Source organism: Aspergillus mulundensis (assembly GCF_003369625.1).
Source record: "Aspergillus mulundensis strain DSM 5745 chromosome Unknown scaffold_11, whole genome shotgun sequence".
Classification (NCBI taxonomy): domain Eukaryota; kingdom Fungi; phylum Ascomycota; class Eurotiomycetes; order Eurotiales; family Aspergillaceae; genus Aspergillus; species Aspergillus mulundensis.
The window spans coordinates 1,284,703-1,299,361 of NW_020797899.1; the positions used below are offsets into that span (position 1 = coordinate 1,284,703).

The 14,659-nt window shown below is 49.8% G+C and overlaps 4 protein-coding genes across 4 annotated transcripts; all 4 read left to right on the forward strand.

The window, feature by feature from the left end:
- Positions 1 to 240: 240 nt before the first annotated feature.
- On the forward strand, positions 241 to 2,330 carry DSM5745_09272 (uncharacterized protein; the record flags this gene model as incomplete). Its single annotated transcript, XM_026751288.1, has 2 exons — positions 241 to 922; positions 979 to 2,330. 2 exons carry the CDS (start codon positions 241 to 243, stop codon positions 2,328 to 2,330), a joined length of 2,034 nt encoding a protein of 677 aa, XP_026600374.1.
- A 1,976-nt stretch (positions 2,331 to 4,306) lies between these two features.
- On the forward strand, positions 4,307 to 6,590 carry DSM5745_09273 (uncharacterized protein; the record flags this gene model as incomplete). The annotated part of the gene is made up of 2 exons (XM_026751289.1): positions 4,307 to 5,003; positions 5,065 to 6,590. The coding sequence occupies 2 exons, from the start codon at positions 4,307 to 4,309 to the stop codon at positions 6,588 to 6,590; spliced, it is 2,223 nt and encodes a 740-aa protein (XP_026600375.1).
- A 289-nt stretch (positions 6,591 to 6,879) lies between these two features.
- DSM5745_09274 (APC family permease) lies at positions 6,880 to 8,827 on the forward strand (the record flags this gene model as incomplete). Its single annotated transcript, XM_026751290.1, has 5 exons — positions 6,880 to 7,193; positions 7,244 to 7,503; positions 7,557 to 7,705; positions 7,750 to 8,359; positions 8,427 to 8,827. The coding sequence occupies 5 exons, from the start codon at positions 6,880 to 6,882 to the stop codon at positions 8,825 to 8,827; spliced, it is 1,734 nt and encodes a 577-aa protein (XP_026600376.1).
- A 2,997-nt stretch (positions 8,828 to 11,824) lies between these two features.
- DSM5745_09275 (alpha/beta hydrolase) lies at positions 11,825 to 12,604 on the forward strand (the record flags this gene model as incomplete). Its single annotated transcript, XM_026751291.1, has 1 exon — positions 11,825 to 12,604. One exon carries the CDS (start codon positions 11,825 to 11,827, stop codon positions 12,602 to 12,604), a length of 780 nt encoding a protein of 259 aa, XP_026600377.1.
- Between the last annotated feature and the right edge of the window lie 2,055 nt (positions 12,605 to 14,659).

Sequence of the window (14,659 nt, forward strand, 5' to 3'; positions counted from 1 at the left end):
CGACCAAGATAGCTTTGCCTTGCCAAGTCGCTTTGTAAGTCATGTGCGAGGTTCGTTGTTGGTCTTTGCCAGCAGGGCAAGACAAAGCATTCCCTTCCCTTCACCAAACCCCAGTACCAATACTTAACTATCCTGTTATGCCGTGTGAAATCGCCTTTTTCTTTTCTTCATACTTCGCCTACCTTTCATATTGCACCGCCTCTTTCTCTGAGACATATACGCCCCTTTTCATTCTCAAACATGCCGTCTCAAAACCAGAACACCGCAGCTGCTGGATCCGCCCAAGAACACCCACGACAATTTACCTCTGAGGCGTCTGAGCCTCGTGGTGATCATGCATCTACAGCGCCAAGCCCCGTTGACAATGTGACGGACGAGGAGGATTCCGGGCTGGAGCCAGGACCTCGCCACCTCGGACTGGCCGTTGACGATTTCCTGCATGACGCGGGCGCAATGGAAGGCCCGTGGGAATACATGCCTGGCGGTCATCATCCGCTAGTGATTGGACATCGTATCGGCGCAGACAGAGAATACAAGGTGATACAGAAACTAGGGTCCGGAGGCTCGGGCAATGTTTGGCTATGTGAGTACATAGACTCCGAGCCGCAGCTATGGGTGGCTGTGAAGATTCTGAAGGCCTGCATCTCGGCCGAAGAGAGCCGTGAGCTCAAATCCGGCGGCCTCATGGCCAGCCTAGTCAAGACCGACCCTGTCCTGAAAAGCTGCTGCTCCTACCCGTGGGAGGTGTTTGGGATCCAAGGCGTAAATGGCCTCCATCTATGCTTTGTCTATCCTGTCCGCGGTGCGCCGGTGTCAGAACTGCGAGGCCACTTTGATGATCCGGATGCGTTTATGCGGAAGCTCACGCGTCAGGCGGCTAGGGTTATGGGCACCCTGCATGGGCATGATATTGTGCACGGAGGTGAGTTTCTTCTTTCTTGAACTAATTGCGGGACTTCTGTACTGACTAGAATGTAGATTTCCGGCCGTTGAATGTTCTTCTCCAGCTGGGTGGCCTGAATGGCAAGACCAGGGAGGAAATCGTGGACATCTTTGGACACCCCGCGGGAGCAAAGGTCATCAAGTACCCGGACGCCCACCCCGCCGCGAATCCCCCGGAGTATTTATACTACCCTGTCAACCCGCACGCGGCAGACGACTTACGTACCCACACCATCTGTGTGATCGACTTTGGCGAGTCCTTCATTGAGGGAAACCCGCCGCCCCACGGGTCTGGGATCCCCTGCCCGTATGCCGCCCCGGAGGTTCCGCTAGACAGTTTTGCGAGCAAGAGAAGTGACATCTGGGCATTGGCAGCGACAATGTACGAGATTCGGTGCGGCCATAAACTGTTTCTGTTCGAGGGCGACGGCAAGGAAGCTTACCTTCACGGCCTCGTCAGGGGGTGCGGGAAGCTGCCGGCAAAGTGGTGGCCTCAATGGAGGGAGACGTGGAACGAGTCGGTCAAAAGATGGCACCCGCGGATCTTCGGTGGGCCTGAGAGCGAGGATCAGATCGAGGATGAACAGATCGCTCGACGTCGCCATATCCAGCAGGCCGTTGCCAGGCCGGTCGGCCACATGCTGACCTCAGACGCGTCCGTTCGCAGGCACGAAGAGTCGGACGTTTGGATCTCCATGGGCCACCATGAGCCGCTCTCCAGCGAAGAGCAGGAGCTTTTCGCTGACCTCCTATATAGGATGACCGAGATGGACCCGCAGAAACGTATGACCATCGAGGAGGTCCTTGAACATCCATGGCTTTCGTATGGACACACGGAGCAGCCGCAGCAACGGCTGGAGGAGCGCCCCTCGACGCCCGAGGAGTCCGACCTGGAGGACCTGGAGGACCTGGAGGAGCGGTCTTGGACATCCGAAGAGTCCGACCAGGACGACCAGGAGGACCGAGAGCAGTATCAGCCTGACGCCACACTTGGAACCAAGACAGAGGGATCCTCTACTACCGACAAGTGCAATGGGGGTTCAGGCATCTCCCTCCGGATCCCCAAAGCAGGCAAGCCGACCGCCGCCGCCACCTCGCCCTGTCCAACTAGGCAGGACAAGCCCATCTACCTCTCCACCGCGCTGTCCCCTGTCTCCGAGGCAAACGAACCGCATGACTCTGCGGCAGACGACGACATCCCCTCCGTCAAGGCCGTCAGCCCCTCCACTCAGCTGCAAACTGAGGCTCTAGCTCCTACCGACCTGGTTGATGTCCCGCTGGCTGGCAACGGGCTGCCTCGAGTGAAGTCGTGGCGGAATCATAGGCGGTCCAAAATGGTTGCGGTTTTCCAGGCGCTTAGCCAGGCTTTTCGTGCTGCTTTTGCATAGGCGGAGTTTATCTTTTCTTGAGCATTTCATTTCTCGGTTTCATGTCATCTATTTCCTCAGTTGGGTAAAGCCTGGGGTAGATTTCTACTGCATACAGCGTCAATTTAATTTGCTTTGATCTTTCATTTCTTCCCTCCTAGGGGTAGCGTAGGTTTTACTAGAGAAACGTTGCAGGCGTAGTACAGTAGGCATCTGAGCAATCACAGGCCTCACTCATCGTGCTTTCTTTTGAATTCGATTCCATATCATTCCTTTACCACGATAATCCACGTCTCGTACTCGATATGCTGGAACGCATGTCTTGCCCACCTGGAACGGCTACGGCACTACGCTGCGGCCTATAATGTCCTCGCGCAATCGATTGACTCGCAGGAAGTACGGAGTACTGGTTCGTTATCGGCAAATTCTGTGGATGGGCGGACGAGATGGTATACAAAACGCACTGCCCTTGACGGGGATGGAAGAGAGGTAGGGTCAGGGCACCGGTACCTCGCCGGTACAAAACACCACCAGGGGAATCGCAAGGTTATTCGCAACCGACCTTCCAATCCAATCAACGTAAACTTGAGCATACGCAATGAAAATACACGGACCTCATCACAACCGTCCAAGCTCAATGCAATCCCAGCCCCAACCCCAGCCTCAAAACAAACTACCATACCTCCACCGCAACCATATGCAAAACCCCATACGCCTGAACCCCGCTAAGGGATCCAACATCGCTGTACTGGTTCCATGATATCTCGAGGCAAACAATCGCTATATCGCAGGGCAAACGGGTTAGGAGGTAGATAATAATGAAGGCTTTCAAGGCACAGTACGCGGCAAGGGGGATGAGGAAGCCGGCGAGACGGAGTGGAATTTGGATTCCTAGCCATAGTGGCGTGCGCATTGTTATTGCCATCGTCCTTCTCATGTTCGTTCCTTTCGCCAAACTAAGCAGAGGTAAGGCACGGAGCTGGACTTCCTGGTCCCAATGAATGTGCCTCGTAGCTAAGATGATGACCCGGTAGTAGCAGCATTGGGGTTGTCCACCGCAGAATAGGAATCACCGATATGCTTCTTTGCCGTCCAGATCCGCGATCGCGTTGTTGCTGTTCGTCCGCTTGGGAATGACTTGGCTCAGGGGGGCGTTTTCTCGTGCGCGATGTACCAATCCGCCTCGAGTCGTATACTCGCCGACCTGATGCAGGCTGGGTGTGCGGCTCGGCTGTCTCGAACTCGATATACTGCTTTGTATATGTGACAAGGTGACATACAGTAGTGATTGGCAGACATTCAAGGGGCTGCTGATCCTCAAACGAACAACCGTTGTTCTTGAAGCACGAGGTGTTCGAACCGGATACAGAAATTTGGCATCGGCCTTGACACTGAATATGGCGAACATGCATGATTCTTTCAGGAAAAGGGACTCTTATGGCTTGATAGAATGGCCATATTGATTATTTGGTGGTACAAAATCTGCGAACGTCCTTGAGGAATACGCGAAGTACAAAGATGAATATAATGCTCCCTCTCATTTTACAGATATATCAGTACTCGGCGAATACCGACCTTATTGTAAATATTCCAAAAGTATCAAATTGAAAGGAGAAGATCAGGGTGCAATCAGCCTGAAGCGTACATGGGCCATCAAGTAAGTACCTATATTGGGACCATTGTCGCAGTGTTTCAAGCGATCAAAGCTTTGAGAAACTTGGTTATCCAATCACACAAGGTAAACCCATGATAGAAGTCTATTTGTATCCATTGGTGCGACATTGTTTGTTTGTTTGAGAGGACTGATAAAGAACTGGCTCTTTCATCCCTGCTCGACCTCTAACGCACCAATCAATGCCCCCATCCTTAGCCATCTCAAGCCCGACCTCTTATAGAAAACTAATACAGCCAACGACTCGAATTGCATCATTCGACAAATTGATTCTCTCCGCCTAGAGCAAAAACCACATACCCATTCTCACTCCGAAGTAGGAAATATGGTCCCTTGGATCGGCGAACTTCCACCCGAGCAGGCCTCCACAGCTGCTGGACCAAGCCATGAGCCTTCTCGACATCCTCCCCAGCACTCTCCTCAGTCTACTGATGGCAACCCTAATACCGCGTCCTTTCTATCCACCAGATCCACCCGTTCTTCAACCGGCGAGCCACTCCATCTAGGCCCCTGCCAGAACGGCCTAGCCCTCAACGCCATCCTAGGCCGATACACCGAGTGGCCATGGGAGTATCTCCCGGGCGGGCACCACCCCGTACATCTAGGCGACCTTCTCGGCCCGAACCAGGACTTCAAGGTAATCCACAAGCTGGGCGCCGGCGGGTACGGGAATGTCTGGCTGTGCCGCTTGCTGGGTATGGAGGAGCCCATGTACGTGGCCATCAAGATCCTGAAGGCTGAAGTCTCTGGGGAATATTGCAGGGAGCTAGACAGCGCGCTCATGCTCATGGAGAAAATGAAGCAGGATCCCGAACTTGAGGATTGGTGCTTGGTTCCGTTTGATGTGTTTACGCTCACGGGGCCGAACGGGACGCACCAGTGTTTTGCGTATGAGGTTGCCGCGTCGGGGATCGATGATATTGCAAGGGGGGTTGATGATGTCGATGGCTTTTTAAGGGGGCTGGCGAGGCAGACGGCGGAGGCTATGGACGTGCTGCATCGGAATGGTATTGTGCATGGAGGTGAGTTCTTGCCAGCGAGTAGGGTACCATTTGGATTCTTCAAGGTGCTAACGGTATCTAGACTTCCGCCCCTCGAATATCCTCTTCCGCCTGACCGGGCTAAATGGAATGCCAGAAGACGAGGTCATGGACCTCCTGGGCGAGCCCAACGGCGCAGAAGTAATCGTATACGAAGACGCCGACCCAAACGCCCATCCCCCACGGTACATTCTCAATCCGGTCGACTTCGACTCCAACATCCTAGCCAAGCTAGGCACGACTCGGATCTACATCGCCGACTTCGGAGAGTCGTTCGTCGCAGGGGAGCCGCCGGCCCACGGCTCAGGCATCCCATACCGCTACGCAGCGCCCGAGGTAGCCCTGGACGACTGGGCGAGCAAAGAAACCGACATCTTCGCGCTGGCCGCGACCATGTACGAGATCCGCTTTGGGAGGAAGCTGTTCACCATGCCGGCGGACTCGCTCGATGCCTACGTCCACTACCTCGTGCGATACTGCGGCAGGTTGCCGGAGATTTGGTGGCGCAAGTGGAAAGGGGTATGGAGGGAGGTGACGCACCAAGCGGACGAGGAGACGCTCGAGGGCGAAGAGACGGTGAGACGGTGGCATATTCGCAAGGCTGTCTGTGCGAAGGTTGGCCATCGCATCACGACGCTTCATGATTGGGATGATCTTGCTAGCATGCACTCGGATGGTCCGTTTGTGCGCCCTGAGTGGCATGGGGCTATCCCGTCCAAGGAGAAGGTTCTCTTTGCGGATTTGCTATATCGTATGACGGCGTTGCATCCCAGAGAGCGGTATACGATTCAGCAGGTCCTGGGGCATCCCTGGTTTCGGTATAGAGTTGATCAGGCGTACGTTCCGCGTCGGGCTGAGAGGTTGCAGGTTGATGAGAATAAGCCCCGACTTGGGTCAGTTCGTGGCCATGTGCCTGCTAAGCACGCTATTCAGCCTCAAAACATTGATGAAAGTGAAGCTCAACAGGATGTGGTAGATGGGAACGTGCCCGACAAGGCTGATCTGTCCCCGGCGCAACCGAATGAAGTCAAGACATTGCCATCTGACGATGACGACGCGATGATCATCGCAGAGCCTCAGCCCATCGTGGAAACACCTATAGCAGAGCTATCACAATCAAGGGAGCACACAGGATCTCAAACCGTCACTCTTGAAGTCCCGACACCACGCCCCAGGCCGAGAGCAGGCTCGCCATATCCCGCCGCCATCATCGCACGGCTGTCAACCGAGGGCAATGCGTCCTTCTTTGCCTCCAGCGTGCACTCCCTCGTGGTTGAGGCAAACGAGTCATACCACACCACGGAGTCAGAGCGAGAGCTCGACGACCTGGACTCCGTCCGGGGTGTCAAGTCCATCCCTAGCCCCAGGTGGCCGCTGCTTGACGAGCGCAGGGGGTTTTACATGGCTTATGGCGAGTTGGCTGATGGCGAGTTGCCTCTTATGAGCGGTGGCTTAGGGCTGGATCCGGCGGAGAAAGGGAGGAGGAGGAGGAAGAAGCATGGGAGGCGCTCCAGGGTGGGTTCGGTCTTTCGGTCGGTTGGTCGCGCTTTGCGTTCTGTTTTCACTTAGTCGTTGCATTTATTTTTGCATACTCTTTAGCGTCTATTAGTCCTTTGGTGATGCGGTGTATTGGCCCAAATGTCTATTGATCTCTTGCTTGATCTCTCATCTCGTTGTATTTGTAACGTAGTCCCTGCCGTCTTTGAAGTCTCGGGACTGAATATATATATCTGTCGTCGATAGACGACCCGTAGAGGAGGACCAAGAACAATGCTTGCCATAACACCCATGATCAAATCTTCATTACCCTCTCTAACAGTGCAGCTTTTGAATTGTCGACCAAGATATAAAACCGGCAATGCTTGAGGTCGTTAGGGCTGTGATCTGGCTGTGGACACCTGAGGCCGAGGCCAGCATCACGTGGTCGTCGGCGATCAACAACCAGGACAGCAGCATCCTTCCAACAATCTCATCGCCGCTGCTGCCGGCATCACTCTTTTCATCAATCGGAATGGAGTCTCCGCTGATAGAATCCAGTCTAACGGCCGGGGCCGAAGACGACCTCGAGCACGCGGTCCTCCTCCCCCGCAGCACCTCAGGAGCTCCAGCCGCAGACGAACGCGAGGGGCGCCAACGCCGCCATCTCGGACTCCTGTCAACGACATTCCTAATGTACTCATAAACTCTCAGCTCATCTAAACGCAAACTGACAGACTCTCCAGAACAAACCGCATGATCGGCACGGCCATCTTCTCCACGCCCTCCGCCATCGCAGCTAGTGTCGGCAGCGCAGGCGCAGCATTGGCCCTCTGGGTCGTCGGGCTGCTGCTCGCGTACTGCGGCATGTTCATCTGGATCGAGCTCGGCTCTCTTATGCCCAGGAGTGGCGGCGAGAAGGTTTATCTGGAAGCGGCGTACCCGAGGCCCGCGATGCTGGTGACGACGGTGTTTGCGGTGCATGTGATCTTTCTGGGGTTTACTGGTGAGGATCCCTGCATTTTTTTTCTAACATATGGTAGCCTGATGGCAAACCAGGTATTGGGGGTGTCGTTGTAGCGGAGAATATCCTGCTCGCTCTTAACGGGTCAGCGAATGACTGGGTCAAGCGCGCGCTGGCCATCGCCGTCCTTGCGGCTATTGCGACGATACATATCAGGTTCAGTGCGATGGGGGTGAAGATTATGGTGAGCCAAGCGCCCGGATGCGAAAGCTGGGCTAACGAGTCCAGAACGTCCTGGCCTCCGTCAAGATCATCATCCTCTGTCTCATCATTCTTTCCGGCCTGCGCGCCCTCCGGGGCGACCTTCCTCAAATCCCAGACCCGGCAAGCAGCCTGAAGGACCCATTCGGCGGCTCTTCGTCCTCGGTGTCCGACTACACCAACGCCCTTTTTAAGATCCTAGCTACGTACCAAGGCTGGTCGAACGCCGCGTACGTCCTCGACGAAGTGCAGAACCCGCGCAAAGTCCTCAAAATCGCCGGTCTCGTTGGCGTCGGGAGCGTCGGGCTTCTGTACATCCTAACCAATATCTCCTACTTCATCGTCGCAACGCCGGAAGAAATCAGCAAGACGGGCGTCACCGTCGTCGCGCTGCTAATCGGCAAAGTCTTCGGCGAGACCATGCTCTGGCTGACCGCCATCCTGGCGGCGTTATCATCGTTCGGGAACCTCATGACAGCGTCGTTTACGATGTCGCGCGTCGTCCGGGAATTCGCGAAGGAGGGCATACTACCGTGTTCTCGCTTCTTTGTAGCAACCACGCCCTCGGGCTCCCCGTCCGCTGCGTTCCTGCTCGTCTTCCTTTCCTCGACGCTCATGATCCTCTTCATCCCGTTCGGTCAGTATACCCGTCCACCCGCATCTTAATGTTGTAAACCCTCCCGTACTGACATCGTCCGCCGTAGGCGAGGTCTACAACTTCCTCCTCGACGTAGGCCAATACGCAATCGCAATAATCAACATCCTCGTCGTACTCGGCCTCTTCGCGATTCGCCGCCGCGAGCATTCAGCTCGCCAGCGCATGCGCACATTCCGCGCCTGGACGCCCGTCGCATCTCTCTTCTTCCTCTCGCAGATCTTCCTGCTCGTCACGCCGTTTGTGCCGTCGGCGGTAGATGTGGGCAAGGCGTTGCCGTCCTGGCTTTATGCCCTCGTCGCACTCCTTGTGTTTCTCGGCGCTGGAGTCTACTGGTTCGTCGAGTGGGAAGTCCTTCCCAGGCGCGGTGGGTTTGTATGGACTGCGCGGGAGTCTGTTTCGGCTGATGGTGAGGATGTCGTGGTTTGGGATAAGGTCAAGTTAAATTGAGCACTGCGTCTGAATGTCCAATGCAGGTTCTCGATGCGTCTCCTCTAGTAGAGCGCGTCTGACGCAACGGACCTGGTGAGGAGATCCGACCGTTGCAAATGCAGGCCTCTGCAGTCGAGCAATAATAATGCACGGTATGACGGGCCTGCAGCGCGAATGCAGTAAAAATACCCGAGCCACTTTAGACCGGTGTACCCTGCAACGAATCGAAGTTCAGTGACGCAATGCCATGGAATGCGTACGATGCATGCAGCAGTTTGCATATTGGACGTGCTCTGCATGCGAGCTTTGATGGGTCGTCTCGAGTGCATGAGTCCAGCAATGTATCATAACCACTACGTCCTGCAGGATTGACTTGCAGTCAAACCACTGACCTGTATATATATGTCCCTTTATCCATAATTGCGGTGACTGGGTACAGTGAGTGGCTATAAGGACACGGCTGTCCCTTCCAACGTCCTCTGTACAAGCCAGCGAGTTGACAGCCTGGGATTGGCATTTCCAGGTTCCCTAGGTTCCCTGCATCGTGGTGTCATACTCTGGCCTGCAGTATGGGACTTTGGTGCACCTGGAATGGCCGGGCGGGGTGCAGTGCAGTTCGTTATGCAGCATTGACTGGGTTCAAGGTTCTTGCTTCTCTCTCTTTTTTGGTCGGCGTAACGGAGCCCCGAAAGCAAGCCTACCTCGAGAGCTTGGTTCCATTGTAATGAACTCTTTAGCAAGCCAATGTCACGGTCTTTGTCGGGATCTATTGAACGGGGAGAAACCATACTTGGAGGCAAATGACTGGCAAGGACTTGCGTATCTAAATATCGTATCGTGACCCCATTTTATTTTGCTTGCGAACCGGAGTACAATCTGCCCCTCATCTCCAACTCTGCGGCAAATCCGCCCTCCCCGATTCCTCCCACGTCACATCCCTCCTGACCCTAATGCTATGCAGCGGAACCTCATCCCCATACTCAGACTGCGACACATCCATATGCACATCGTTCTTCGCCAGAATCTCATCGGTCGGTCGGAACGCAGGCGAATGCGAGGTCCGCTGTCTGTTTCCGCTCGCGCCCGTACCTTTAGGCGTGCCCTTCGAGGTCCTCGTTGTAGGTGTCCGCCGCGATCCGTCGCGGCTCGCGAATTTGGATGAGACCATCATGACCAGCGGGCGGAGGGTCGGCATGCAGCCGGAGACAATCCCGATCGCGCATTCGATGACGGACCAGGTGCAGGAGCTGCCGATTGTGCCGGAGGTGTTTTCGATGTCGAATACGAAGAGGGTTGTGAAGCGGTAGATGCTGCAGAAGCAGACGCTGTAGGCATTCGGATGAACGTTAGCTTCGAATCTCCATTTTGCACAGGCGCAAGGCGCCATTCAGACCGAAGTAGGGTTGGGGACAGAATTATGCCGGGGCAACGCACAAGCTCCCAAGCATAAAAAGCGCAATCACCGACAGTCTGTGGGCTAGCGGAGCCTGCAGCTTCCATACCACTCGGACCGGGAGAGACAATATCATGATGTCGGTGACTATATTCGGGACGGCGTTTCCAATGAACATGCCCTTGAGGTAAATGCATGTGCCGGGTAGCGACGGATTCCAGACCTTCGCGATGGGAGTGCATTGAAAGATGCTCACGCAGACGATTGCAATTGCCCATGCGATGGCGATACCTCCCAGAACATAGGCAGAAATGCGAAAGCCTCGAGTTGGAAAGAGTCGTGAGTATAAAAGTAGGATGGCGATCTTGATCATGCCGATGGTTACGCTGTAGGTGCATTCGAAGGTCATCAATAGCTGCACTTCTCGTTAGTAGAGGCCGGGGTCCATTGATCAATTCTGCACGTTTACCTTTGCGATCATGACCAGATTGTGTGCTGGTTGAGTCTGAGCATGTAGTCCCATTCCAAAATGGACCACTGGCGACAAGCCGTCAGCGACTGAATGCTCAATCCGCGAGGCGCGATCTTACTTGTGAGATGGATCGCAGCATCCGCAAATAACAACATCTGGAATCCGCGTTTCTAATAAGCGACTGTTCTTTTTGTTTTCGCAGAGTCCGTCACGATCATACCAGAGAGACAAGAATCGCGTAGTCATCAATGCCGATGCTGACGCCCTTTTTCCACCGGGCCATGAAGCGCAACGCGACGAAGACAGCAGCTATGACCGTCACCGAGATGCATCCGGCCCGGTACTCGCCCTGCTTGGAAGCGTAGATGTCGGACGGCATTGTGTCCACCGCTTGGGCCACGAGTCCTGACGATCGGAGAGAATGCAACACGGGTTACACGGCGGGAACGCTTGGAGGAACCATTGAAACAGACTACTGCCGGGAAGATAAAGGGGCCATATTCTAAAGTAATGCATCAGGCCATGTGTTGGCCCGTAAGTAAGCAATCATCCTTAGATCATTGTGAGTATGTGGCTAACGAGGCAGCCAGAATCGACTCGATCGAGGCCGCCACCACCATGCACGACTGGACACTCGTTGCCCTCGCGTGATGAGCTGAGTTGACAGGTAATTTTGATCTGAAGATATCACAGATCTTTGTCCAATTGAAATGCAGCAGGATGAAACGAGAAAGTGCTCCGCGCGCCGTTCTGCGGGGCGGGGCCTGTGGGATGCATGGGCATGCGGCGGCGGCATTAGCTCGGGTAAATGATTTGATCGTTCGACACCGATTTCACCAGCCACGGCTCTTTAGGGGATAGCCCAACGTCTGACAGCTGTCATATTGGCTGGTGTGGATCTATCATCCGGGACTCGGAACACCCGGGCGATTACGCGGGCCAATTCGAGGAGGGAGGGGAATACGCCTAGACCATTTCCATGAACAAAGAAGATTAGAAGATTGGAGTAGCGTCGCATTCACTGGGCTCGTCTGTCAAAAGGGGCCAAACTTTGTCCGCGCAGTTGATGTCTCAATTCCTCCCTCTCGTCCTCTTCTGATACATCGAAACCTCGAAATCCTCGGAACCCGCGATCGCATCTCGAAACAACATGGAAAAACCAATCTTTGCCTTCGTTCCTGGTGCTTGGCACACCGTCGAGACCTTTGATTGCCTCCGTAGCCTCATGGCAGAGCAGGGGCTCGAGTCGATAGCCATTTCCACCCCATCTGTTGGCGCATCTCCGCCAGTGAAAGGCCTTCATGCAGATGTTATTCACACCAAGGCCGTGCTGCAAGAACTGGTCGACAACGGTCGGCAAGTGGTGGTCGTCATGCATTCTTACGGCGGAGCGGTCGGCGGGAGCGCCATTGAAGGGTTGGGGTATGCGCAACGAGCAAAGGCTGGTCGGCGAGGAGGTGTTATCATGGCCGTGTGGATGGCGGCCTTTGTAGTGTGCAAGGAGCAAACCGTTCTTGATCTTCTGGGCGGCAGCTGGGAGCCCTGGATGCGCTTCAAGAACGACGACGGCTACGTCCATACCTCGGACGAATCGAACGTGTTCTACGGCGACGTAACGCCGGAAGAACAGCAAAAGCAGATTTCCTTGCTCAAGCCTCAACCTCAACTGTCCTTCAAGGAGCCGGCGTTGTATGAACCTTGGCGCGAAATCCCGTCGATGTATCTATTTTGCGAAAAGGACCAGGCGCTCCCGCTAGTTGCCCAAGAGGCATTTGCGAAAATTCTAGGCCAGGGCCCCTCTGTGACTTACCACACCGATGCGTCCCATTCACCGTTCCTGAGCCAGCCCGAAAAGGTGATTGAGGGGCTCAGGCTGGCGCTGCAGGTCGGACGAGAGCAGAGCGGGATCAGGGCAATGGCCTCGCTGTGAGTGGTTTGTTTCCATGGATTGTGCGATTCCCAAGGTCGATGCAGATCATTAAGTATGATGCGAGAACGAAGATGGACGGACGATGGGGCGGCGATGAGACGGGTTCAATCACATGAACGATCGAGGGGTATATCTCGGCGAGGATTGGAGGAACCATGATGCCTGTTTGCATTTGATTGCTTGAAATGAGGGAAATGCGCCTAATAAACCGGATGACTTTCTTAGCGCGACCAAGTGAATTAGATAACTTTTTAATAAAAATGGCCTAAAGGAGTTTAGCGCCGTGTTTTAGCTAGTAATTATAAATTTATAAAAAAGCTTATTAGCTAATAAAATACTGCTATAGCTAATATTACCTTTTTTATTACTAAGGCCTTTACCCCTAAAATCTTTTAATATTTATAAAGTTAGTAAAATAAAAAACTTTACTTTTAAACTTTTTTATTAATTTTATATATATTACTTTAATTTTATTATAGTGTACTTTTTTAACACCTAGTATTTAAAAATAATTATTTTTAATATAAATATTACTTAAATTACCTTATAATAACATGCTTAAAACTATAAGTATTTTTTTAATATTTTTAAGGCAAGTAAAAATATTTAAAATATTAAATATTATTATTATAAAGTAAAAAAGTAAAAATACTAGGTTTAAATTTAATAAACTATAGTAAAAAGGCTATTAAAAAAAGCTTTTTTTTATTTAATAATATTTAAATTATTTATATAACCCTTATAAAAAACCTTAAAAAAGCACTATTTTAATAAAATAACTAATTTTTTTTTAAATTAAGTAGGTAATAAATAGTATAATAACCTTTATAAAAATACTTTAAAAAGTAAAAAAATTAACTTATAGTTATAAACTTATAGTACACTATAGTTATAAAATTTAAAATAAAATTAATAATATAATTAATAATAATAAAGTTATTTTATTTAAATAAATCCCTACCTAGCTATCCTACTTAATAAATAAGGATTTTAATAAGTAATAGTATTATAAAATATATTTTAATATATTTATTTATTATTTTATTATACCAAGCGCCTTTATATAAAAATTTAAATATTATTAAAAATTTATAATATTAAAAATAACTTTTTAAAAAATTTTATAAAATATATAGTTACTTATGGCCGGCTTACTTAATAAAAAAAATTATATATTTTTTATAATAATTATAGTTATTTCTAGTAAGTTAAAAAACTACTAAAAATACTTTATTTATTATTTAAAAAGGCTATATAAAAATAACTTAAGTATACCTTTAATTATAGTTATTTCTAACTATATAAAAGGCTTTTAAAAAGTATTAAAAGGTAAATTAATAAATATAACACGCCTTTAATATATATAATATTTTTATAAAAATATAAGGTAATATTATAGCAGGCACCTAAATAAAATAATAAGGCACCTTTTTTTTTAATATATAAAGGCTTGCTTTAAAAATAAGTTTAAAATTTTAAAAAATTTTATTAAAATATAAAATAATAAAGTATATTAATATATTTATAATAACTTATTTATTAAGCACTAAGTTTACTATACTATCCCTATATTAAAATATAATTATATAATTTTAAATATTATAAAATTCCTAAACTTTTTATAAATTTATTATTATAAGCTACTTATGCTTAAGGCTATATAACTTATATAAAAAAAGTTTATATTAACCTTTTATTAGTACCGCGGGGCCAAGTTTAAATTAATTATATTTATTAATTTTATTATAAATTTTTTTAAAAAAATAAATAAGTAGGCAAGAAAATTATTTATTATTATATTAAGTAATACCCTTATAAAAATTAAATATAATAAATATAAATATTTAATTAATTTTACTACGCGAACCTATAATTATATAAGGTAATAAAATACCTAGTTTTTTTATAGCTATATACTAGCTACTATATATAAAATAAAAAAAATTAAAATAACTTTATTTTTAATTATTATTATATTTAAAACTATAAAAATACTTATACTAGTATTTTAAAGCCTATTTTTAGTAGCTATATAATTAGAAATTTTAAGTATAA